Source organism: Chiloscyllium punctatum, chromosome 25, assembly GCF_047496795.1.
Source record: "Chiloscyllium punctatum isolate Juve2018m chromosome 25, sChiPun1.3, whole genome shotgun sequence".
NCBI classification, from domain to species: Eukaryota; Metazoa; Chordata; class Chondrichthyes; order Orectolobiformes; family Hemiscylliidae; genus Chiloscyllium; species Chiloscyllium punctatum.
In genome coordinates this window covers 66511511-66538718 of record NC_092763.1, presented here as the reverse complement: position 1 = coordinate 66538718, position 27208 = coordinate 66511511, and the positions used below count along the sequence as shown (strand labels likewise).

At 42.3% G+C, this 27208-nt stretch overlaps 1 protein-coding gene across 3 annotated transcripts in view; it reads right to left on the bottom strand.

The window, feature by feature from the left end:
• col4a6 (collagen, type IV, alpha 6) overlaps positions 1-27208 on the bottom strand; it is a 418171-nt gene that overhangs the window by 47444 nt on the left and 343519 nt on the right. For all 3 annotated transcript variants that reach the window (XM_072595456.1, XM_072595455.1, XM_072595457.1), the window contains 7 exons: positions 26087-26230; positions 24506-24619; positions 13615-13796; positions 9694-9757; positions 5332-5406; positions 2552-2659; positions 1562-1669 (listed from right to left, as the gene is read on the bottom strand). In XM_072595456.1, coding sequence (XP_072451557.1) covers positions 1562-1669; positions 2552-2659; positions 5332-5406; positions 9694-9757; positions 13615-13796; positions 24506-24619; positions 26087-26230 — 795 coding nt within the window. The remainder of the gene's footprint in view (positions 1-1561; positions 1670-2551; positions 2660-5331; positions 5407-9693; positions 9758-13614; positions 13797-24505; positions 24620-26086; positions 26231-27208) is intronic.

Below are 27208 nucleotides of genomic sequence, written 5' to 3'. Positions count from 1 at the left end.
TGAAGAGGCTTATACTCTTCATGCAAGCATCAATGAGCCCAAGTAAACTGCCAGTTGCAGTATTACTGCATTAATAACCAACTTATCTACTTGCCCCCTTTTTTGACATTCAAGGCATTAGAAAGTTGCTCATGCGGCTGTCCTCCTTTCACTTTCAGAAAACTAGGGAAGAGATGCCAAGTTTATTCTTTAAAGCAAATCTCCCAATTTGTTGCTCACCTTGATTTGGAGGATGCACTGTTTTCGCATAATTGGACTTGACTGTGTGCAGGAAGTATGATGGAATGGCTGTCACAAATACATGTGTGACTCTGCCACAGAATGTGTGCTACGTATAAACTATTAAAAGGAGCAACCATTATCATTTTACACCCGCGGAATGCTTTCTTTCCAATTGCAGCAAAAAAAAGAATTAAATTGAAAAAGATAGTTCTTTCTCTTCCAATTCCACTATCCTGCTCCAGGATTTCGAGAGCTTGCTTGAGGATTTTGTGGGCCTTCCCCATGCTTGGGTCTCACAGGGTCTTGAGAAAGGTGAGTAGATGAGAGGATCCATTCCCAGGCTCCTCGTTCAATTTCCTTATTGTTTGCCCTTGATCACCTCGGCAAAGGGATCCTTAAAGCGATCTGGTGCTGGGCTTTGTGCTTTGAGAGTTTGTGGAGATGTCATAGAACAACCTGATGGTGAGTAGTGAGTAACTGACTGCTTCTCAATGCTATGGGTTCTCCTTGCTCCAGAATTTATGAGTGGCACGGTGGCACAGTAGTTAGCACTGCTGCCTCACAGTGCCAGAGACCCGGGTTCAATTCCCACCTCAGGCAACTGTCTGTGTGGAGTTTGCACATTCTCCCCATGTCTGCGTGGGTTTCCTCCCACATTCCAAAAATGTGCAGGTTAGGTGAATTGGCCATGCTAAATTACCTCTAGTGTTAGGTAAAGGGGTAAATATAGGGGAATGGGTGGGTTGCTCTTCGGAGGATTGGTGTGGACTTGTTGGGCTGAAGGGCCTGTTTCCACATTGTAACTAACCTAATCTAATTAGCAGCAGCCGGCCAGAGCATTGCACATTTCGTACAAGCCCTGTCTTTATGTCAAAGCTGTGCACAAGGTAGGCACACACCAGTGGCAGACTCAGCCTCTCTAACCTGCAGGAGTCTGAGGCAAAGGTCCACAACTGGGAAATCCCCTGAAGTTGCAGATACAGCCTGTCTCAACAATGCCATGCCTGTTAGGGACATAGCAGGGATCCTAACAGATTGAGAGGATGGAGACAATCAGTATTATTACTGTTTAAAGAGTACACAAACCAATCTCAAGCTTTAAGGAATCAACTCTTCAAATAGAAAACAGTGCATTCTTTGGATTCACATTCTGGAGAGAGATTAATTGATGGCTGATTCAGAAAAAAGAGTCATATGAAATACAAAATAAGTTAACAATACAATGATTTGCCAGCTCCCTGACCCAACATATGGGTATTAGACCAATGAAAATAAATTTTTACTTGACTACAATCCTTCTGATAACTAAGTGTAACAGTTGGACAGTAATGGTCAGCACCTTTCTGTCCTACTTGAGAAAGTTGACCTGGAGGTCCTGGAGGACCTGGATATCCTCGAGATCCCTGGTATCCTGGAGTGCCAGCCATCCCTTGCAGACCTGGAGGACCTAAGCACAGAAGAAATGGATTGGTGAGATGATTGCAAAATAATATTTCTTCAAACATCCTTATCATTGTGCCTTATGATAAAGCAGAGAAACGTTGCACCTCAGGAAACCTGGTGGTCACACGGATCAGTTTATACTCACTGAAACAAACCTACTGAGTAGGCACAGACCAGACATAAAAACAATAGCATAGTGACGACATGCACAGTAGCTCAGTGGTTACCACTGCTGCTTCACAGCACCAGGGACTCAGGTTCGATTCCACCCTTGGCCAACTGTCTGTATGGAGTTTGCATGTTTGCCCCGTGCTGCATTGGTTTCCACAGGGTGCTCCGGTTTCCTCCCACCGTGCAAAGATGTGCACTTTAGGTGGATTGGCCATGCTAAATTATCCATAGTGTTCAGGGATGTGTAAGTTAGGTGCATTTGCCATGGGAAATGTAGGATTTCAGGGATAGGGTAGGGGGATGGGTCTGGGTAGGATGCTCTTCAGAGGGTCGGTGTCGACTCGTCGGCCCGAATGGCCTGTTTCCACACTGTAGGGACTCTATGGATTTGAAAATGTACACTGTGTCCGTGACATCAGAGAAATAGGTCATGATCTTGACTTCCAGCAGTCTTCAGGCAATCTGCACATAGCAGGCACCTCTCATCAAACAATGTTGAGAGAGGAGAAATTCAGTCAATATGTGACACCAGATGGAGATAGTAAGGGGAACGGGTTGAGACTGATAGATTCCTTGAAGAGCATGGACTGGTTAGACCAAAGGGTCTGTTTCCATGTTGAATGACTCTATGACTAAATAACCCTGACCTGTTGAGCAGAATGCCTTCCTCTGTGCTATACTTCCATGGTCAAACAACAGTTTATAGGATTCTTACCGGGGCCAGCTGGTCGACCTGTTTCACCTGGCAATCCTTTAAGTCCAGGGAGCCCAGGGCTACCTGAGAGACCAGGGTCACCACGCAAACCAGTCTGTCCTCTTCCACCTGAAATTAGAGAAAGGAACAGCAAGATTATGCATCCAAATAAATAAATGACTTCCAATGATGGGGAGGTACAACTTGATACGATGAACAGAAGTCAGGGTTAATGTGATCTACTGGACTAGGTTTCATCAGATGGGTCAGGAGATATTTTCAAGATCTCTCTCCTCTAATCGGCCTGGCCTTTTAAAAATCTTGCATTCGGTCTCTTCCAGTGGATTACAAGTCTCAGGGTGAGGAGGGAATGTTTACAGTGTGAATGAAGTATCATAATTTACAGCAACCAGTCTTCTCCTTCTCAACAATTTTTGTACACTCATGAGAATGGTTGAGAAAAGTTGTAAATAACGTTAACACCCTCTGGCAGTTACCTGCTGTCAAGTAAGAATCAGAAAAAGCAGCAAGGCTGAGCATGGGAGCGTTGTAGAGTTCAACAAACAAGTTCAACAAACTTGATTAAGAGAGGAAAATAGAGTATGAGAGTAAAATTGTAGGGAACACAGAAACTTATCATAAAAGCTTCTATAAATATGTGAAGATAGTCACAAATATAGATCTCTTACAGTCAGAAGTTGAGAAACCTATAATGGGGAATAAAGAAATGGCAGAAGAATTGACCACATACTTTGATTCTGTCTTCCCAAAAGAGGACACAAATAAACTCTCAGAAATGTTAGGGAACCAAGGAGTTGGTGAAAGGATTGAACTGAAGGGAATCAATATTAGTAGGGAAATGACTATTTCTTGGGACACGACAATTTCTTGGGAAATTGATGTGACTAAAGACCAACAAATTACCAGGGCCTGATAATCTACAGAGTACTTAAGGGAGTGGCCCTGGAAATATTGGATGCATTGGTGGCTGTCTTCCAACATTCTACAGAGACTGGAGCAGTTCCTGCAAGCTGTAGTGAGGCAAATGTAATCTGACTATTTAAAAAGGGAGCGAGAAAGACATAGTCAGTTAGCCTAACATCAGTACTGGGAAAAGTACTTGAGTCTGCTATAAAAGCTATGATAACAGAACACATGAAAGCATTAAAGGATCAGACAAAACCAGTATGGGTTTATGAAAGGTAAATCATGCTTAACAAATCTACTGGAGATTTTTTGAGGATATGATAGGAAGAATAGATCAGAGAGAACCAGTGGATGAAATGCATTTGGATTTTGAGAAGGCTTTTGCTAAGATCCCTCTTAACGAAATGAGTGGCTAAATGTAAGCACATGGGATAAGGGGTAGAACATTGGTATGGACTTAAGGTTGGTTGACAAACAGAAAACAGAGAGTGGGAATGAATGGGTATTTTTCTAGGTGGCAGGTAGTGGCCAGTTGGTACCGAAACCATCCATGCATGGGTGCTAGCTATTCACAATTTGTACAGATGACCTGGATGAGGGAACCATATGCAGCCTTTCCAAGTTTGCTGAGAACACAAAATTGATTGGCATTGTGAGCTGTGAGGAGGAGGTAGCAAAGAGCCTTCTACATTGTAGATGCAGTAAAATGTGGCTAAATATGAAGTTATGCACTTAGGTGTGAAAAATAGAAAGGGAGTCTATTATTTCAATTGTGAGATATTTGGAAATATAGTCATACAAAGGGATCTGGGTGATTGAAATAAACAGGCAGGTGCAGCAAGCAATTAGTAGAGCAAATGGTAACCCTGACTCCCAAAGCCTGTCTATCATCGACAAGGTACCAGTCAGGAGTGTGATGCAATACTCCCCACTTGCCTGGATGACTCCAGGCAACAACACTCAAGAAGCTTGATATCATCCAAGACAAAGCAAATTCTTGATTGGGACCACATCCACAAGCATCCACACCCTCCACCACCTGATGTTCAATAGCAGCAGTGTGTACTATTGACAAGATGCACTGCAGAAATTCACAGAAGATCCTCAGACAGCACCTTCAAAACCCATGGCCACTTTTATCTAGAAGGACACTGGCAGCAGTTACATGGAAACACCACTACCCTCAAGTTCCCCTCCAAGCCATTCACTAACCTGACTTGGAAACATATTGCTGTTCCTTCACTGTCACTGGGTAAAAATCCTGGAATTCCAACTCTGATGGCACTGTGGGTCAACCCACAGCAGGAGGACTGCAGTGGTTCAAGATGGCAACTCACTACCACCTTCTCAAGGGCAATTAGGGATGGGCAATAAGTACTGGTCAGCCACCAATACCCTCATCCCAGAATGAACAAGAGGATTTTAGTTCAGAAGTTGACTTGCGTTATTTTCCTTGTACTAGGCTTTGGTGAGACCACATCTAGAGTATTAAGGCAGCTTTGGTCTCTTGCCATAGAGGAAGTGCAGCAGAGGATCACTAGGTTGATACCAGAGATGACAGGACTATCATGTCCTGACCAATATTCATCCGTTGACCATGTAAACAGATAATCTGGTCGTTATCACATTGCTGTCTATGAGAGCTTGCTGTGCAAATATGGGCTGCTGGGTTTATAGCTGGTGACAAATCCCACCAGCCTCTGGTGGTCTACTGCTGCCCAAAGTCCCAGTCCCACCAGCCAGTCAGGTAACTGATGCCAAAAGACTTGACAGTCTGCACCTTCAGAACAGTAGCAATAGCAGGTAGTGAATGCATGAGTGTGTGGATGAGATTTGAGAAAAACAGAACACTCAAATAACTCCAGTTACCTCACCTGGATACCCTGGTTGTCCACGTTCTCCTTTTCTTCCCATATGGCCTATCACAGTTAGTCTATCACCAGGTTCACCTGTGTAGTCAAAAGAGAATTTTTGTCAAGTGTATATTCATAATACAATGATGAAGCAGGGAAAAGATGGAAGATGAGGGTTAGGTACTATGAAATATAAAAGGATATTGTTAGAGGCTTTTTTAGATATTTAAAAAGTAAGACAAAGGTGAGAATGGATATGGAGTCTAGAGAAATAATTATGGGGAACAATGAAATTGTGAAGGAACTGAATAACATCACAGTGAGAGACACCAGCAGCAGTCCAGAACTTCAAGAGAATTGGGGCAGAGGTGAGTGCTGTGGCCAACATTAAGGGGAAGGTGCTGGAGAAACTGAAAGGTCATAAGTTGGATAAATTTCCCAGACCAAACTACGTCCCAGATTTCTGAAGCAGATAGCTGAGGAGATTGTGGAGGCATTGGTGGTGATCCTTCAGGAATCACTGGAGTCAGGAAGGGTGCCAGCAGACTGGAAAATAGCTAATGCTTCCCCTGTTTCAGGAGGTAGGGAGAGAGGCAGAAGACAGAAAACTATTGGTCGATTAGCCTGACCTCAATCATTGGCAAGACTTTAGAGTCAATTATGAAGGATGAGATTGTGGTGTACTTGGAAGTGCATGGTAAAATAGGGCTGAGTCAGCACAGCTTCATCAAGGGGAGGTCATGCCTTTCAAATTTGGTAGAACTGTTTGAGGAGGTAACAACCAAGTTAGACAAAGGACAGCCAGTGGACGTGATCTCTTTGGATTTCCAGAAGGCCTTTGACAAGATGCTGCCTAGGAGGCTGCTAAATAAGATGAGTCAATGGTGTAAGGAACAAGATACTGGCATGGACAGAGGATTAGCTGAATGACAGAAGGGAGAGTTGGGATAAAGAGGTCTTTCTCTGGATGGCAAACTGTGACTGGTGGAGTTCCGCAGGGGTCAGTGTTGGGACCACAACAATTCATGTTACACATTAACGATCTGGACAAAGGAACTGAAGGCATCGGTACTAAGTTTGCAGATGAGACAAAGATATGTGCAGGGACAGGTTGTTTTGAGGAAGGAGGAATGGTACAGAAGAAATTGTGAGGCAAGGAGAGTGGGCAAAGAAATGGCAGATGGAATACAATGTGGGAAAGTGTGAGGTTACAAACTTTGGTAGGAAGATTGGACATGCAGACTATTTTATAAATGAGGAAAGGCTTCAGAAATCTGAAGCACAAAGGGACTTAAGGAGTCCTAGTTCATGATTCTCTTAAGGTGAACATGCAGGTTCAGTTAGCAATTAGGAAGGCAAATTCAATGTTAGCATTTCAAGAGAGCTAGAATTCAAGAACAGAGACTGTAGAGACTGTATAAGGCTGTAGTAAGACCATATTTGGAACATTGTAATCAGTTTTGAGCCCTGTATTCAAGGCCTTGGAGGAGTCCAGAGCAGATTTACAATAATGACCCAGGGAATGAAAGGCTTGTGGTTGAGGAATCTGGATCTGTACTCAATGGAGGTTAGAAGGATGAGGGAGTATCTGATTAAAACTTACAGATTACTGACAGTCCTGGATAGAGTGTACACTGAAAAGATATTTCCATTTGTAGGAGAGACTTGACCTTGGGGCACAGCCTCAGAGTGAAAGAACAACCCTTTCGAATTAAAATGAGGAGGATTGTCTTCAGCTAGAGGGTATGACATCTATTGAACTCTTTGCCAAAAAAGGCAGTGGAGGCTAAGTCATTCAGTGTGTTTAAGACAGAGATAGATAGGTTTTTGATTATTAAGGGCATCAAGGCGATGGGGAGAGGGAAAGAGAATTGGGTTCAGAAACATGTTAGCCATGATCAAATGTTAGAGCAGACTCAATGGGCCAAGTAGCCTTATTCTGCTCCTATAACTCATTGTCTCATTTATAATTATTATATTTGCATTCCTTCAACTGCAAAAGGCTTTGAAAACCATTTAATTCAAATGCACAATCCTTTATAATAATAAGCATTGGAATGTTCTTATCGTCTGGCTTCAAAGCTTCTAAAACTGCTCATAATTGTCAAACTGTAAAATAGCCAGGACCCTATTGTGAGAATGGATGGTTGTGAAATCAGTCCTGCAGCTGTAATCCAGTAATGGAAACCTCAGGAGTATATAAAAAGTCACAGTGGAACAGCAAGCAACCTTTATATTTTAACACTCCCAGACATGATTTGATAAATGGGTATTTTAAATCCATTGGCAGTTTTCTTTGATAGGTGATTTTGACAGTTCCCCCTGATCCTTTGCTAGGTCCATGTAACAGTTTTATTTTATATGCTTTTTGGCAATTGCATTGACAGTTCCAATGAGCTTGACAGTAATGAGTTTATACACTTTTTATGTGTATTTATGTCTGCTTTAAAATATTCCAAAAGTCACCTTATCTCTTCAAGTTCTCCCCAAATAGCACCCAATCTCTATCAAAGGTGCCTTGGCACCAGAGAGAAAGGAATACTTTATCACTCAAAAGGTATACCCTGACGAACTAAACAAATCCACAGAGTTCAGACACACTCTTTCCGTATTTAACCAGCATACTTTGGGTTTCACACTCTAAAGCTATCAAATCCCCACTTCAGTGGAGATAACTCATGATCTACATACAGTTACCTCTGTAAAACATACAGACATGAAACATTCCCTGTCCTCATTCCTGCCCTGGTGAAAATGAGAGATAAGCTCGGGGCAGAAATGTTGGGCATTTCCACTATTTTTGCCACTGGATAAAATTGGCGCCTCAGGGGTCATGACAATATCCTGAATATTTCACACGCCTTCCAGGTCTCTGTGCTCCAAGCCATTGCTGTACTGAGCTCTTAGGATCTTCCACCTCATCTGTCATTCCAACTCTTCCCTGGAAGATCACACACCACCCGAAACTGAAGGGCTGCTCACCTGTGCACAACTAACTACTTAGAGTCACAAGTGAGAGTTGGAGAGGTGTGGGACTCCTATCCACACCACATTTGATACAGTGTGTAGCTTGGCAGGGTATCAAGTGTTTGATCCTGCGGTTGTGATTGTTACAAGATCAGCCAGGTAGACTTCATAGAATATGAGTTCCCTGATTGAGCCAGGTTAACAGCCCCTATCAGGGATCCCTGATGAAACAGGAGTGTCAGAGATTCTGTTCACTCTGAGAGCTGGCTCTGAGGGAGCTGGATCAGTGTTAAAGACTCTGCACTTAGAAATAATGGGTACTTGGTGGTGGGATACTGGCCTCTGTGGAGTTATTTCACTTGCCTTCCCAAATATAACACTATGATAAGACCATAAGATGCAGGAGGAGAAGAAGGTTTCTACCCACTGAGTCTCCTCTGCCATTCAATGAGATCATTGCTGATCTGATCATCTACAATACTACTTTGCCTTTTCCCCATAGCCCTTGATTCCTGTACTGATTAAAAATCTATCTATCTATCGCAGCCATGAATATATTTAATGTCCCAGTCTTGATTTCCCTTTGAGGTAAGGATTCATTACTCTCTGAGAGAAGAAATTCCTCCTCATCTCTATCCCATCATCTTGAAAATCTCTATAAGGTTACGTCTTCGCCTTCTCTGTTTCAAGGAGAGCACACTTAGCGTTTCCAAGTTCATCTGTTGTAACGTTCTGGTGACACTCCTCTTTGCTTTCATAGGGGCATTCCGCAGTGTAGTACCCAGACTGATCCAAAATACTCCAACTGAGGCTAAACTAATGATTTATAAAATTCTGGCATCTTTTATTTGTTTTTTGATTCTATTTCTCTCTTTGTGAACCAAAAGTAATTCAGATATTTCTAAACCACACTGCTAAACAATACAGTAGTTAACTGATGTTCCTCCAGCTCCTTCAAACTAAACAGAGACACAGATTCCTCCCATGTTGTTAAATTTGTGACCTCATTGTGTGGTGAGTCACAGCTTTGATTCCATGCTCTACTGAATTTTCAATCCCAAAGGTGGGTGGAACACAAGTAACTCACACAGGCTGGTATTACCAAGCACAGTTTGATTTGTTTCTTAAATTGAGTGTTGAGCAAAACAAATACAAGTTTGCAATTTGTAGTAGCAATTTTAGCAGAGATTCTAGCGATGAGTCCAATGTTTAGTGCATAGAAGTAACAACAGGTAAGGAGTGACCTTCACTCTCAGCTGTGTGGGTTTGCAACAGCACAGCAATCCAGGACTTAACATGCAAGGAACAAACAGGCTAAGAACAACCAATGTTATCCACAGGAGCAGCCTCACAGTGATCTTAAAGCCTCCTACAGCAATGAGAGATCAGAAGGAAGCAGAGTTGCCAATTTCTTACCTTTTGGACCAACAAAACCCAATTCACCAGGGTATCCAGGAAGACCTGGCGGACCATCATTACCCTATTAGATACAACATTGTACAGTGAGCTCTAGATGGGCATTCAATATGCATGACACACACTTATTCAACATTCCCACACACACAGTTATAGGAAGGATGCTGTGAAACCTGAAAGGGTTCACAGAAGATTTACAAGGACATTGCCAGGGTTGGAGGATTTGAGCTTTAGGGAGAGGCTGAATAGGCTGGGGCTGTTTTCCCTGGAGCTTCGGAGGATGCGGGGTGACCTTATAGAGGTTTATAAAATCATGAGGGGCATGGATAGGGTAAATAGACAAAATCTTTCCCTAGGGTGGGGAATTCCAGAACTAAAGGGCATATGTTTAAGGGAAAAATTTAAAAGGGGCTTAAGGGGCAAATTTTTCACGTGAAGTGTGGTGCTTGTATGGAATGGGCTGCCAGAGGAAGTGGTGGTGGCTGGTACAATCACAGCATTTAAAAGACATCTGGATGGGTATATGAACAGGAAGGGTTTGGAGGGATATAGGCCATGTGCTGGCAGATGGGACTAGATTAATTTAGAATATCTGGTCTGCAAGGATGAGTTGGACCGAAGGATAAGTTTCAGTGCTGTACATATCTGTGACTATGACTCTATGTCAGACTATTGCCCAACCTGATGATCTAATTATCAGGAATGCATTTTACAATAATTACCAGAGAGATTCAACTTATTAGTCAGTATAACTGCTTCAGCACTATTGTGTGATGATATGGTGTCGTGGGACACAAGCTCCATCCTCCACTCTGCTGAGTCTTGAACCTTACTTATTGATGCTATATTGGGATGGTGGATATTTATTCATCCTGCAGTCTTACTGAGTGAACGGAAGGAGGCTTGAACTCCCTCTTTGCTGAACATCCAGTCTTAAATACACCATCCCCACCATTCTGCTGAAAATCTTTCAAGAATTTGATTCACAGGTTAGCCAGCATTTATTGCTCATCCCTAGTTGTCAGAGGCAATTAAGAGTCAATCATATTGCCGTGGGTTTGGAGTCACATGTAGACCAGGGAAGGACAGCAATTTCTTTCCCTCAAGGACATTAGTGAATCAATTAGACGTATTTGTAGCTTTTAATTGAATTCGAACTTCACCATGATGGAATTCAAACCCAAGTCCTGAGAACATTACCCAGGTCTCTGGCTTAATAGTCTAGCAATAATACCACTAGGCCACTTTGAAATGGTCACAATATGTGCACTTTCTTGAGTTTTTGGTATAGAATGAGGGGAGTGGGGAGATCAATTTGATCAATTCAGTGCTCCAGTTCAAAAGGTTGGTGGGATATGCTCAGCCAAGTCAACATAAAAAGGTATTGCCCAATAACGAGAAAATTGTGGACCATTCACTCATCGTCTTCACAAGCAATGCAAGAGCTACATTAATGTAGCTGTAAAGATGGGTGAAACCATGTTACCTTGAACTCAGCGAATCAAATTAGTCAGGGCAACATGGAACCAAATGTTGGTGCAGAATGTCAAAGACAAAATCAATGTCACATGGTAAAAGTATCACTTGGGATTATCCCCATATTCAGAAGGTTAGTAATTTTTTCATGAAATAAATTTGCATTATTTTAAATGCAATGCAAATCCTTCGAACGTTTTGGGGAAAATATTTCAAAATCAATTGTTTTTATCTGTTGTTTTTAGAGATCTTTAGATAAGTTTAATATATTTTCCTAAATCAGGCACGCACACAGTAGTATTTAATGCAGGTTAGCAAACAAATGAAACTTATTTTTACATATTTATTCTGAGGTAGAGCTTCTGCTTTGGACATAGTTGGTAATAGAAGTACACATCATCATTTGCATATCACCAAACATAAAACTAGACTGCATTTTAATTTTTTTTAATTGTCTTTGGCTTTAGAAATATTCTTTGATATATTTAAGAAGGCTCACCTGGTTCAGTTTGATTGAATTCTGAGATCTAATCAATGTGACCTCTCTCACCGCAGCCCCCCCTCCACCTCCCCCCCACCACCCCGCCAAACACACACACTGTGAGTAGCACCATTTTAAGTAACTGAAAATGATTTTTAAAACTCTACAGAACCATAGTCAGTTTTTTTTAAATAAACCATAAATTATTCAAAGTTTTTAATTTGTATGTATTAGTACCCTTGTGACTAAAAGATCACTTTAAAAGCATCAAAGGTTTACAAATAGAGACAATTAATGGAATCTAGCAATAATGGTGAAGTAAATTACAGTTATAATTTATTTTGTGAGCAGAACCTATGCAAATTATCACAGAAACTTTGCTCTGGACCTAATTTGAGCATGAAATTCCACAATCATTTGCACTGGTTTTGCTGATTTCAATCAAATTGCACTGAAATAAACGGCGTAACCTCCAGATCACCATTTGGAATGAACATGTTGCTGGTATCCCTGGTTGAGTTATGTTCTGCTCTTTTTTTAAACAACTCTAAAGCACTGGCTACAGTAGTAAGCTGGGTCAATGCGTGATTCATTCCTGAAAGAATGAAACTGTTCAAAACAATCCCAGATTCCATTCCTGGTCTGTGCCAAGAAAAAAAAATCAGCCAGGGGCCCTGCTCCAGGTCAGCAATTCCTAATATATATCTCCCACCATCTATAGCTATCTTCCTGTTGAATTCACATACAAAGAATGATGCAAATATAAAAGATGGTTTTAGCTGTGGTCACTTTTGACTGCAGATGTTGAAGATCAGAGCCAAGAGTGTGGTGCTGGGAAAGCACAGCAGGTCAGGCAGCATCTGAGGAGCAGGAAAATCACAGTTTCAGGCATAAGCTCTTCATCAGGAAACATCAATTCTCCTGCTCCTCAGATGCTGCCTAACTGGCTGTGCTTTTCCAGCACCACACTCTCAACTCTGATCTTCAACATCTGCAGTCCTCACTTCCTCCTCACTTTTGTAGCATTTGCCTTTGAGTCAGAAAGTGGAGAGTTCAAGGCACACTCTAGAGACCTGAGCACAGAATCTAGGCTAACTCTCCAGCCTAATACTGAGGGAGCACTACTTTGCTGGTGGCGTTGATGTTTTGACTGAAACATTACACCAAAGCCCCATTGGTCCTCAGGTCAATGTAAAAGATCCAATGGTGCTATTTTGGAAAAGGAGTCGAAGAGTTATCCTCAGTATCTGCTGCAAAATAATACTAGGTAAAAACAATGACTGCAGATGCTGGAAAGCAGATTCTGGATTAGTGGTGCTGGAAGAGCACAGCAGTTCAGGCAGCATCCGAGGAGCAGTAAAATCGACATTTCGGGCAAAATCAGGAATACAGATAGAGAGCCTGAAGGGTGGAGAGATAAGTGAGAGGAGGATGGGGGTGGGGAGAAAGTAGCATAGAGTACAATAGGTGAGTGGGGGAGGGGATGAAGGTGATAGGTCGGGGGGGGGGGGGAGGTGGAGTGAATAGGTGGAAAAGAAGATAGGCAGATAGGACAAGTCATCGGGACAGTGCCGAGCTGAAAGTTTGGAACTGGGGTGAGGTGGGGGAAGGGGAAATGAAGAAACTGTTGAAGTCCATATTGATGCCTTGGGGTTGAAGCAAAATAATACGATGACATATTACCTAGTCAGTATCACGTTGCTGTTTTAGGGTGGTTGCTGTGCAGGAATCAATTGCTGTGCTTTTTTCACATTACATCAATGACGACACTTCAGAAAAAGTGATTTAATTGATTGTAAAGTGCTTTGGGATGCCAAGAGGTTGTGATGTTATGTAAACAAGAGCCTTGTTTTGCCCCCATTAATCACCAAATTCAGCCTGACTGACTGCCTTTGCAACTGGAGCATAGAAAATGAGGAAGCTTCTTCAGCAAATAAGCGACATAGATTGAGCAGGATCCCTACCTTTTCTCCAGTCGATCCAGGGAAACCATTAATGCCAAAGGAGCCTTTCGGCCCTGGTTGTCCTAGTGATCCAGGATATCCTGGAGGCCCTTGATCACCAGGTCTACCTTTCTCGAACCCAGGATGGCCACTTGGTCCTGGGAGTCCAGGCCGACCAATTGGCCCTGGCAAGCCTTTGTTTCCTGTTTGAAAACAAAAATTTGCTTTATCATTTAGAATTAATTCTGTAAGGTAGTATTTCCACTTTCAGTACAATTGGTAAAATGGGTGCCATGTGCAAATAATATGATGTCCACTTAAAACAAAATATTCTTAGAAATATTCACCCCTCCCAAATTTCCTTCAAGCTCACTTTCATATCACCAAATATAAAATTTTCCATGAACTAGCGAGACTAAGCAACATTTTAAAACTTGACTTTTTAAAATAGGAAATACTTTGAAATATATTCAAGAGTGGTAAGGTGGAGCATCTTGGTAAATGCAATATTGGGTTTACAACAAAGCGTTTTTTAATGGTAGTGTTCAAAACTTCGTGAGTAAATTGAAGTTAAATTGAAAACTAAATGAACGCCAAAAGAACTGCAGACTCCATAATTCAGAAACAAAAACATACGGTGTTGACAATGTTCATCAGATCTGGCAGCATCTATGAAGAGAAATCAGAGTTAACGTTTCGGGTCCGGTGACCCTTCCTCAAAACTATAAACTGATTTAGATTTAGGCTTTATTGTCATGTGTACTCAAGTATAGGGTACAACACTACAGTGAAAAGACTACCATGTCACCACACATACCGCCAGTTTTACAAAGGCTCAAGGTCTGTGCTGGGACTACCATCCTCCGCACTGGGACTACCATCCTTTGCACAGGGCCTGTCATCCTCCGCATTGGGACTATCATCCTCTGCACTGTGACTGTCGTCCTCCATGCTGGGCCTGTCATCCTCCACGAAGGGACTACCATTCTCTACACTGTGACTGTCGTCCTCCGCGCTGGGACAACCATTCCCTGCGTTGGGCCTGTTGTCCTCCGCGCTGGGCCTACTGCCCTCCGCGCTGGGCCTACTACCCTCCGCGCTGGGCCTACTGCCCTCCACGCTGGGCCTACTGCCCTCCACGCTGGGCCTATTGTCCTCCGTGCTGGGCTTACTGCCCTCCGTGCTGGGCCTATTATCCTCCGTGCTGGGACTACTGCCCTCCGTTATGGGACTACTGCCCTCCGTTATGGGACTACTGCCCTCCATGCTGGGCCTATTACCCTCCATGCTGGGACTACTGCCCTCCATTACGGGACTACTGCCCTCCATGCTGGGCCTATTACCTTTCATGCTGGGACTACTGCCCTCCGTTATGGGACTACTGCCCTCTGTGCTGGGCTCACTTGACGTCGTGGACGTTCACCACCGATGCCATCCGAGCTCCAGAGGTAAATAAATAAAAGTGTAAAGAGGTAAAAAACCAAGAAAATAGAAAAAAAGAAAAGAAATGTAGTCACAGTAGACAAGCTCCAGCACAGGAGCCCTACTCTGCCGCCATCTTGGTTAAATGAGAATTGTTAAAATACTTGCTAGTCAGATTGGGAGCGTATTAGTCAGTTTTATATCGTAGTAAATAAAAAGAATATTAAAAATATTGTAAAGAGTGTCCATTTTTGTCACTGCACTCAAAGGATTTCAAAACTTGTAGAAGACCTGTGAGTGAGTGCAATTTGCAGAAAATCCCACTGGTGAGAGTGTAATCAATTTCATGAACATGACCAGTTTCTAGTAAAATAGATTTTAAACTGAGGGAAAGGTTTTCAGAAACACAGCTTGCAATGGATTGAATTTGTGCTTGAAATTTGGAATCCTGCATGTTTGCTATATCCATTTTGTGGTTAAAAACAAGAAACTGGAAACTTGTCCCATGCACATTTAAGTTATTTAACTTCAATAGACTTGGGTGAAAAATACCAGTCAAGGCATTGGCCTATGTTTACCATTATCTGCAATGTTTATAATAGGCCAGAAACAGACAAAAAGAACCTTGTATCACACCTTTAGTATCACTGCCAACTCTGTGCCCATTAGTGTAGAGAGGAAACTGAGCAAAAAGAGCCAAAACTCAGTATGCCTGAACAGCCAACAGGCAAAAATGAGGACTGCAGATGCTGGAGATCAGAATCAAGATTAGAGTGGTGCTGGAAAAGCACAGCAGTTCAGGCAGCCACTGAGCAGCAGGAAAATTGATGTTTCGGGCAAAAGCCCTTCACCAGGAATGAGGCAGGGAGCCGAGAGCTTTTGCCTGAAACGTCGATTTTCCTGCTACTCGGTGGCTGCCTGAACTGCTGTGCTTTTCCAGCCACTTGAATCTTGACTCAAACAGCCAAGAGTCTAGTCAGAATGAATTCTTTATTTAATTATCTGTGAGATGGCTGCTAAAGTGTGTGTTCCTCATTGGTGAGGTCACATGACTATGGCAGATCAGAATGGACATTTTGTACATAATTGCATTTTAATCCGAACATTCTCCTTTCTATAAAAAGTATAGATGCCTTATTGTGTAGATTTTGAGGTAATCAAGATTCCCAATATACACACACCATTGTTCTATGCTTCAACAATTCATTATTCTCATCAGTTTCTGCATATGTACATTGGACACATGCATGCTGTTTTCTGCTGGTAATCAGCGTGATCTTCCTTCACCCGGGAGTCTTGTTCCTGCATCATTTATTATTGCCATGGTAGATATTGCTGTTCCATCACGGTTGTTGGGTTGCTGTGGATCTCTGGGCATGATGGTTGATCTGCAGATAGTGCTGATGGTGAGTTTATATCTTTCTGATCACCTGCCTGCCAGGGTGATCCTGAGCTTCTCCAGCTGGGCACATGTACTTGCAGTTGTGATGGCATATCTGATTATTCACTTCCACTGCATATGAACAAGGTAACAACCACTCTACACAGGTCCAAGTTACTATATTTTTTCAATGTTTATATCCTGTCTGGCTCTCCCATGTTGTACTGTGCCAATGATTTAGCAAGTTTGTCAAAATGAAATTTGGCTCCCTACAATTTCACCATGACGTTTTCACCCATACCTGTCGCTACGTCTGGCTTCAGCAGCATTTTTGAAGAACAGGTTGGCTATACAAAGTTAAAAATCACAACACCAGGTTATAGTCCAACAGGTTTATTTGGAAGTAACAGCTTTCAGAGCATTGCTCCTTAATCAGGTAGCCATGGAGCAGGATCATAAGACACAGATTTACAGCAAAAGATTATAGTGTCATGCAACTGAAATGTTATATTGAACAAACCCTTGATTGCTGTTCAGTCTTTCATCTTTTAGAATGGGTTACAGATTTCGGTTCGTTACTATGTAAATCCCAGAACTTCTTTTAAGTCACATTCTTGAGATAACTTAAGGTTTTATAAAAAAAAAGGTGACATCTCAGCTCAGACAATGTATTAAAGGTATGAGGAGGTTAGAGTCTGTCTGTTTCTCAACCTTGTGTCAGATTGGTTCTATTTCCAAAGTAGGAATTTATAAAATGTTACATGGATTGACTGCCTGCAGATTGTGCATTTTTTGAGCAAAATAGAATGTATCTGCAAATACAAATTCACTCCATAGACTTATATGTGTGTATGCATGCATGAGAGAGAATGTGAGTGTGTTTGCGTGTGCATGCTTAGTAGAATGTGTATGTGAGTGTGATGGAGTATAAGCCTGTGAGAGGGTGTGTGTGGGGGGGTGTATGTGTGTGTGTATGACAGAGCGTGCATATGAGAGAGGGTCTGCTTGTGTGTGTGTGTGTGTGTGTGTGTGTGTGTGTGTGTGTGGTCACCTGTAGTGTGACATGAACCAAAGGTCCTGTTTGAGGCCATCCTCATGGGTATCGAACTTTGCTACCAGTCTCTGCTTGGCCTCTTTGCGTGTCCTGAATTCTGCTTTGGAGGATGGTCACCTGAAGGTCCGAGGTCAAAAGACCCTGGTCGCTGAAGTGTTCCCTGCCTGGGAGGGAACACTTCTGTCAGGCAAATGTTGCACGGTGTCCTGTGTCCTATGTCCAATCACCTGTTGTTGTAGCATCTGCTTGGTCTCACCAATGTACCATGCCTCAGGGTATCCTTACTTGCAGCATATGAGATAGACAGCATTGGCAGAGTCACATGAGTACCTGCCGTGTACATGGTTATTGGGTATAACTTAATATGAGTGCTTGTACAGGACTGTCCTCCATGTATTCAGTTGGTGTGTTTTCCACACTTGAGGATTTCCTTGTATACATCTGTGTTAAATTCACTCAACCTCTTTATGATTCCTTGATGGTTTTCAATGCTGCCGCAGCATCTCCACACTATCCCCAGTCAAATAGAACAAAAGTATGATACTGAATATTTCAATCCTTTATGAAGCAGGTAAAATCTCCACTCATGAATTAAGGATGATTTTGCTCATCCTAGTGCTGGGATATACTGTAACAGGTGAGGTATGTTTTCCAGCATTTGGCAATCTCAGTAGTTGTTGAAGCCAGTTAGTTCACTTCCCAGTAGTCAGAATTGTAGTTTATTGTGAGAAGATAATCTGTTCCTGCAAGTGTGAAGAGATTTCCGCCTAGCTTTATGTGTCTGGAATGTTAAGTATCATTAGCAGCTTTCCAGTTCGCTTAGTTTGGGACTCATTACAAGCACAGGCTGATGTCATCTTACTTTCTTTGCTCATGTTTGATCAATAGAGAACAGCTCTTGCCTGTCTCAGACTAAATTCAACTTCTTGATGATTTCCTTGGAAGCACTTTAACATCTCTTCTCTCAAAGCCCATTGCGATAATGACTCTATTACCATTGTACTAAATGCCACCTTGGGCTGTCAAATCATCTGCATATGACCACTATACTGTAGAAGGAGAACAACATTAAGTGTTACGCAGACTCCAATGTGTCTTGCTACAATATGACCTTCACAGAGCTTTACAATGTAACTTAACACAGCTCCAAAATGAAGGCCTCAAAAGTAAGGTGGAGGCTGGGGTGGCAGTTTGGGCCAATATGGTGGCTCAGTGGTTAGCACTGCTGCCTCACAGCACCAGGGTCCATATTCAATTCCAGCCTTGGGCAACTGCCCGCGTGGAGTTTGCACATTCTCCCTGTTTCTGCGTGGGTTTCCTCCGGGTGCTCTGGCTCCCCCCCCCCATGCTCCAAAGATATGCAGGGTAGATGAATTGGCAGCGCTAAATTACCCATAGTGTTAGGTACCTTAGTTAGAGGGAAATGGGTCTGGATGGGTTACTCTTCGAAGGGTCGGTGTGGACTTGTTGGGCCAAAGGGCCTGTTTCCACACTGTAGGGAATCTAATCTAATATGCTCTTTATAACAACACATTTGTCCTTGATGCTTTCAGGCCATCCTTTCACCACTACTTTTTGCAACACTTGGAGATTTGCATCTTGTTGGGTGGTTTGTTTGATTTGAGCGATCATCATGTCACAGTATTTGAGCACTAGCACGGATTGCCATCAGTAGTTGCTTGGTTTTAGCGATCAGTGCTCCTGATTCTGTGCCCCAATGCCATTGCTTGTTGTTGACCACGACTTTGCATAATGTTTCACACTATGGTAATAACTTAGACAAGAAGTCGCTGCACTGCGTTTACATCTATTGGTTGCTGCATTGCTGCTACAGGTCTCACTTTTTCTGGATGCAAGCAAAGACATTTTGTTGTCAGGACATTGCCGATGTACTTGATTTGACTTGAGGCTTCTTTAACTGAATTTTTTTCTTGTCAGCTTCAGCTTTGTCTTGTAATCTCTGTTTGTGGTCACGCTAGATTCTGATTGTAGCCAACAATGCATTCTTCCACTGTGTCTCCACATCCAGAAATGAGAAAATCATCCACTACAGCTTCCATACTGGGAGGATCGCTGACAATCTTATGCTGGCTATGCTGTTATTCTGCCAGAGTCATCGATATACCAAATGGACCTCCAGAATCTGGTTAGAGAGCTGCTGTTCCATTCAGCTTAACGTGCCAGTAACCATCCTCCTAGGGTCGTGAGAATGTTTGCCTTTCCAAGTAGTGGCATATTTCCTCTGATGGTTTCCATTTGGCAATGATATCTCAATATTTAGATCCTTTGGGTCAATCAATGTTCTCAGCTTTCCAAGTTGCTTCACTGCTACCATGCTGCTAGTCCATTCTGTAGGATATGCCGGTTCCTTGATTACTTTCCTGTTTTCCAGTTCTTCTCTTTCAGGCTGCTCTTGAGGGTAGTTGGCAGATGCTGAGTTGGTCTTGCATTCACATCTACTTGAAAATCGTATTCTCTTAAAAGACATAACAACTCTGTAAACACATTGCTGTACTTGTCCAGAATATGTTCCACAGTTAATGGTTTAGTGTGTTGTGACATGTGAACAAATTTCGCTTGGCAAGTTGAGGATCACTAGTCCAAGCTTTGGAATTGTTTCAGTTGAGGCACGTGGTGAGATATGTGAGATGCCACTATCTACAATCTGGAACTCCAGATCTTCACTCCTGCTACTGCATTGCGCTCACAGATGTATGGGAATTGGCACTGTGGTGCTGGAAAAGCACAGCACGTCAGGCAGCATCTAAGGAGCAGAAGAGTCAATGTTTCGGTCAAAAGATCTTCATCAGGGTTTCCTCTGATCACCAGCATCTGCAGTCCTCAATTTCTCTCAAAGATTTCTGGTGCTATTTTACAGCCTCAATGTTACTTTCAAGGGCTTCATTTTGGAGTCGTGTTAAGTTACACTGTAAAGCTCTATGAAGGTCATATTTTAGCCAGACATTGGCGTCTGCGTGACACCTAATCTTGTTCTCCTTCTACAGACCTCATTCTAACAGTCACAAACTATGCTGCCCCTATCGGCTTGACTGAACGCACCTGTTGAATGGTGTATGTGATGTGTCAGAATCTTCAGACGATATCTCTCCATCATTACTTGAGTTTTATGCTTCTTCTCAGCTTCACGTGAGTGCAACGTGAATCATTTTCTTAGTTAGAGATCATTGCTTCTCCATGCTGTACCCACTTCTCTTTCCTTTCTGCAATACTTACATCCTGCCCTTCTCCCATTAAAAGCTGAAAGAACTGAGTTCTGAAGAATGGTCACTCGACTTGAAGTGTTAACCCTGATATCTCATCACAGACACTGCCAGACCAGCTGAGCGTTTCCAGCAATTTCTGTTTATGCTTTTCTCCATGTCTGTTCTGCCCTGTATGGCTGGAAAATCTATCAGTTTACTGCAAGACCTGGTCAGTTCTGCCATGAATGTGCTCCAGTTGCTGATTTACTACCTCAGCACTTCTCCATGTGTCAAATGCTTTCCTAAGAGTGAGCATCTCCTCTCTTGGTTGATGTGCTCTTATTGTGGAATCTCTTAAGCTTAACACAATTCTGTCTTTAATTAGAGAATCGTATAGCTGCACAAACTATGAGGATTCTGTGAGCTGAGTTTAATGGCTTAACATATGGATCAATGGACTCTTTCATCTTGGGCACCAATATTGAACATGTGCTATTTATAAATTATATCAACTTGGAGTTCAAAGTATGCCTATAGAATTCTGCAGTCTGTTTACTCTGTTCTTCAAGGAGAAGGATACATGAACATTAACTAGCCACAAAATGACATGACGCTCTCTCATTAGTATCCTAACATACAGATGAGGAAGGACACCACTTTTGACTAGGTCAACACATCCATTCTAGGACAAGCCAAACAGAGACATGTATGAGAATTCCTAGAAGCATGGCATACCAACCTGAACTCTATCAACAAACACATCGAGTTAGACCCCATCTACCAACCCCTGTGAAAAAGAACCAGAAGTGACACCGCCACAGGAAATGATGTCACCACAGGAAATGACATCATCAACTCAAAGAAACCCAAACATATAAATAGGATACAGGATAGAGGCCCACTGAAGATGTTACCTAGTAGGGTGACGAAACGTCTGGAAATGAACCTTCCAGCTCAGGGAGCAAACCTACATCCAGAACCTCAACCTGAGCTAAAAATCTTCTCAAAACTCACTAAGATGATTTAGGGTGGAATACACTTTGAAATAGCCTCTTCCCAGTATAAGTGTAAAGTGATGTTTAAGTGCTCTGGATTTTTCAACATATACATTGCTATTTTGTAATTTAGTCAGTGCACGTGGGAAAAATTACACCTTTCACTTTGACTGGAGCTGGTAGAGTAAAATAGCTGCCATTATCATTTACCTGTGTTTCAACTGTATTCTGTTCCTTTGTTGTACCTTAGTTTATTTGAAGTGCTTATCGATTTCACTCTGAACATCCTTTTGTCATTCTGTCAGTAGTTGTGAATTTTTACATACACAATTTCAGTTCCATGGTCTGAGCCGAACAAGCAGCGGACTGATTAGAGCAGAGTCTTTATTGAGGTGTCCATAGAACGGTGCTTGCACTGTGCACCTCATGGTAAAGGTCACTTGACAAAGACCAGGAAGGTAATTTGTAAATTTTATTCCAAATATAGTTCTCTTGCAGATCTCTGAATATCATCAATAATTTTATAAATAACGAAGAATTAAATGGTGTAGTCTGATTTTATGAGGGAAATATTGTACAGAGATTAAGCAGGAATAACAACAGACTACTCAAACCAGTATATCTTGTCCATGTCATTGAAACCAGCAAATCACAAGATTAAAAGGCGAGTATGAATGAGGAAGCCAATATTTAATCCTTTCAGAAAGAACCCCTTAGGCATCATAGAGTCATAGAGATGTACAGCACAAAATTAATTCCAGGGTTTTCATCATGCTTTGAAGCTAATTCAAAGTGTTGACCACATAAGTAAAGATATCAGTTATAATTAAATATTTATAACCACACATTAATTAAATTTCCCCCAAAACAGTGAAGTACTTCTGAGGAGGATGCAGGTGGCACAGTACATTAGCACATTAATTGTCTGTGAAATCCCTTTGAATGCTTTTACATGTTATATTCCTTGTTTCAGCCTTCCAATCAAAGGTAATTCTCACTGTTGTCTCTGAGCACTTTTCAACTTAATGATACTTGTTCCAGATAAGGCAAATAGCAAATCCTGCTAGTTACTTTCTGGCTGTGTTCAGATTTTTCTACATGTGATAGTGCATCATCTCAGGTCTCACCTTAATTCTGACGAGATCTCGTCAGTACATTCACAATAACATGAAAATCGGTGGTGTGTGTGTGGTAAATAAGGACGAGGAAAGCCTTAACCGAAAGGACAGTATTGACGGCTGGTCAGATAGGCAGAACAATGATAAATGGAATTTAACATGGGGAAGTGGGAGGTAATATATTTTTGAAGGACTAACAAGGCAGTGGAATACGCAATGAGCTGAAAGACCTTGGGAAGTACAAAGGATCAGAGGGTCCTTATGTGCATGTCCACAGATCCTTGAAGATAACATGACTAATATCACTGAAAAAATGTATTGGATACTTGTCTTTGTAAGGTCTAATTACTGGATTCACAAACAACAAGATTACAATAGAGCTGTACAAGATGCTAGTTAAGTCACAGCTGGAATAGTGTGCAGTTTTTCCTCACCACACTCTAGGAGTAGATAGGTCCAGTCTTTCTTCCTGAGGGCGGGGGGGGGGGGGGGCGGGGGGGGGGGGGGGGGGGGGGGGGGAGGTTGGGGGGTGGGGGGGAAGGGGAGCCTGTTTGAGGTGTATAAAATTATGCAGGGCATAGATAAGTAGAAACCTCAGGGGAGGTAATGGCCTCGTGTTTTATCGTTGAACCGTTATTTCAGGGACCCAAGTAATATTCCAGAGACCCTGCCACAGTCGATGATGGAATTTGAATTCAATAATTATCTGGATTCAAAACTCGAACAATGATCATGAATCCTTTGTCAGTTGTCTGATTCACTAATGTCCTTTAAGGGAAGGAAACTGAATTCCAACCTGGGCTGAATTACACAGCAAGGTTTAATTTAGCGATGGACAATAAATGCTGGCCTAGCCAGAGACACCCTCAACCTGTGAATGAAAAGAAAGCCCTTCCCCTTCGTACAAATGTCAATCACGAGGAGGCATCAATTTTAGGAGCTGGAGGTTTTAAGTATAGAAATTAAGTGTTATGGTGAGTGGTTTTAAGGAATGCTTGGGTGCTGGGTATCTGCAATTCACTGCTTGAAAGGATGGTAGAAGCAGGAACTATCACAATATTTAAGAAGTATTTAGATGAGCATTTGAAGTTCTGAAATAAATGAGGCTATGGGCCAAAGACTGGATAATGGGACTTGAGCACATAAGTCACTGATTGTTTTATTCATTTCTGGGATGTGGGCATCACTGGCCAGGCCAGCATTTATTGTCCATCCCTAATTGCCCTTGAGAAGGTGGGGGGGGTGAGCTGCCTTCTTGAACCAGTCCATCCTGCAGTGGGTTGACCCACAATGCAATGAGGGAAGAAATTCCAGGATTAAGACACAATAGGCCAAAAGGCCTCCTTCCATTCTGTAGTTCTCTGTCAGTATGTGAAGTCAGGAGAAACAGACGCGCAATTCCCCAACCCTAACTCCACATCTCAATGATCATCACCCCCTCCCACAGCCCCAGTTACCTGATCTTCCTTCCACACTCCGAACTGATAGCTGCTCTCCTTACTATAACTGCACTAGTGTCTCAGGCAGAATGAAGATGTAAATGAGGCCTGAGACCCTAAACTGAGACTTTCTGAAGCCTCTATGAATAGGCATGTACTGGCACACTGCATGTTAATGGATCCAAGAATGTGCGACTATCAACTGAAATCATAACAGGTACCGCATGCATCCACCTCAAAATGCCACATACATTGAAAATCAGACAAGATGGCATGATATTAAAATTTAAAACAGATTACCTCTCATCCCAGAAAACCCTTGTTTCCCAGGATTGCCAGGGTCACCTCTTGGTCCTGGAAAGCCTCCTACAAGAGGAGGTGGGGGCCCAGGGAATCCAACATCACCCCTATCACCTGGAGGAGAACAAAGGCATCAAGTGGTGAACAGCCAATTGCAGACATGAGTGGGAATTTAACTGTCTCACCAAAATTATTCACATGAAATCCAAGACACTAAATGTAATCAAAGCGCAGATCACAGTTTGCCACATAAGCTGGACACTGTTACACTGGTTTCAATTATAAAGTGGTTCAGAATTGGTCCAAATATCGTCAAAGAAATTATTACATATCTGAACATTCATTGATTAACACAAACCAATCAAATTAGATAAAACTTGAAATTAGTTTATGATATATAAGTTCCCCATTAGCTTAATGATTGGAGGCCATGCTTAACGTAGATTGAACTTTGTAGTTAAAAATGTTTAATTCACATTTGATGAAAAATTTGTTGATCTCTAATCAGACAACAATACAGAGACAGACTACAACTGAGCACTGCACTCAAGCATGGGAAAACAAAGGAAACTAAAACATTCTGTCATTTGGCACTGAAGGATTTATCTCTGTCAATAAATGTGAAATCAATTCTAAGCCTTGATTTAACCAGTGCTGTGATTCAGGGAGTTGGGGGCAAGGTAGATCACCCTGATATTGCTCATTTAAGGACTGCAAGTTTTACCTCCCAGGTCTCACCTGCTATGCTGTGAGGCTGTTCTCCATCAATGGGCAGAAGCACACTGTCTGAATACAGGAGGCTGCCACTGGAGAGCCTCATTTGCGGGATTGGCAGAGGGGAGAGGAACTGCAAAGAGGAGAGGGTTAGAAGAGCATCATGATGGCTTAGTGGTTAGCACTGCTGCCTCACAGCATCAGGGATCTGGGTTCGATTCTACCCTCAGCTGACGGTCTGTGTGGGGTTTGCACGCTCTCCCTGTGTCTGCGTGGGTTTCCTCTGGGTGGTCCAGTTTCCTCCCACAGTCTAAAGATATGCAGATTAGGTGGACTGGCCATGAGGAAATTGCCCATTGTGCCCAGGGATATGTGGGCTAGATGGATTAGCCATGGGAAATGTAGCATTATAAGCAAAGGGTGGGTCTGGGTTGGATGCTCTTTGTGGACTTGATGGACCAAATGGTCTGTTTCCACACTCTCGAGATTCTATGATAAACATTGCCTGTAACATCATTGAAGACTGATCTACAGATTTCAAGAAGGGCACTGCTGGATGTCCCACACAAAAGAGCACCTTAAAATATGGAAACATGACTCTGGCTAGGTGGCCAAATAACCTGGATACATTAACTAGTTTCCACAAGTCTGACAAAGTTAAAATCACCCCCTTAGACGCTGCCTTACGTATGCACAATACAAGCTATAAACATGTTGCATCTTACATTGTGGGCCCATCTGACTTAACATTCAAGACAGTCCCAGCAAAAAAGCTTAGTCATTTATCTACCTGAAACAAATTGATGGAAATGGCATCCACTTGGAAGCGGGACAGAAGTGTAAAACAACTTTGGATTTGCAGCTCACCTTTCATTCCTTTCCTGCCTATGGAACCGGGGAAGCCTGGTCTACCTGGGCTGCCCATTTCTCCTTTACTTCCATCGAAGCCTGGCTGGCCTTGTCGACCAGGAATGCCTGGGAAGCCAACCACACCAGGAGAGCCTTTCTCACCTGTGGTAAATCAAGATACAAAAGAACATGCAGTATAAACATCAATCAGCGGCCAAACTCTATGCAGTGAAATGGAAAGTTAGTAAATATTAAAACAGAAACAATATGGTTAGGAAATACTGAGCCAACAAGAGACATACAATGCCCAATTGTGGAGGCACGCAATGATGATGAACTTTTCATCTGCTCCACGCAAACACATAAAAATGGAATGTTTGTGGAGGACGAGGACACATGCACACAGATGTCAGTTTTCATAACGGACAAAAACTAAACTAATGCAGAATCAAGAGAACTGCTGAAGTACAGCACGTGTGTGAATAGATTCGCTGAGAAAATGGATCCTGGCCAACTCAGCTCGTTGATTTTATCAGCTACACAAGTGACAGCACTGGAATGAATGGAACAAAGAAAAGATACTTCATCCACCTTTGTCCATGGATGAGGTACAAACCTGAGAAAGGATACAGATCAAAAAGACACAGAAAACTGCACAAAGTAGATAGTACACCAAGTCCAAAACATGCTCTCTTTCCTTTTTTACAAGTTATTTGCTGCAACATGGCAAAAACAGGAACGTATGAGACACATCTTATCCTATGCATATTGGTGACTATTAACCGTCTGGTGAATTCATTTCATTCCATACAGTGTCATATCTCAGCTAAACATATTTGTGTCAGACAGTTGTGGGCCAGTTGTCCAACTCTTCAAAGGTTGTATCTAGAACCACATACAGACACTGACAACTTCCATGCGCGTGTACTGAAATACTTGTGTGGCAAATCTACCAGCATATAATGCTCCCTTAAACACTTTTCAACAAAGTACTGAAACTTCAGTCTCAACAGAAGAATAGTCCTGTTATCTAGCTGGGTATTTCCATTGGTCTACCTATATTCACATTGCTCTAGACATTTGTTACTCTTGCCATATGCCAAAATTTGTATCATTTTCGAACTGAAACTCAGGCCACTT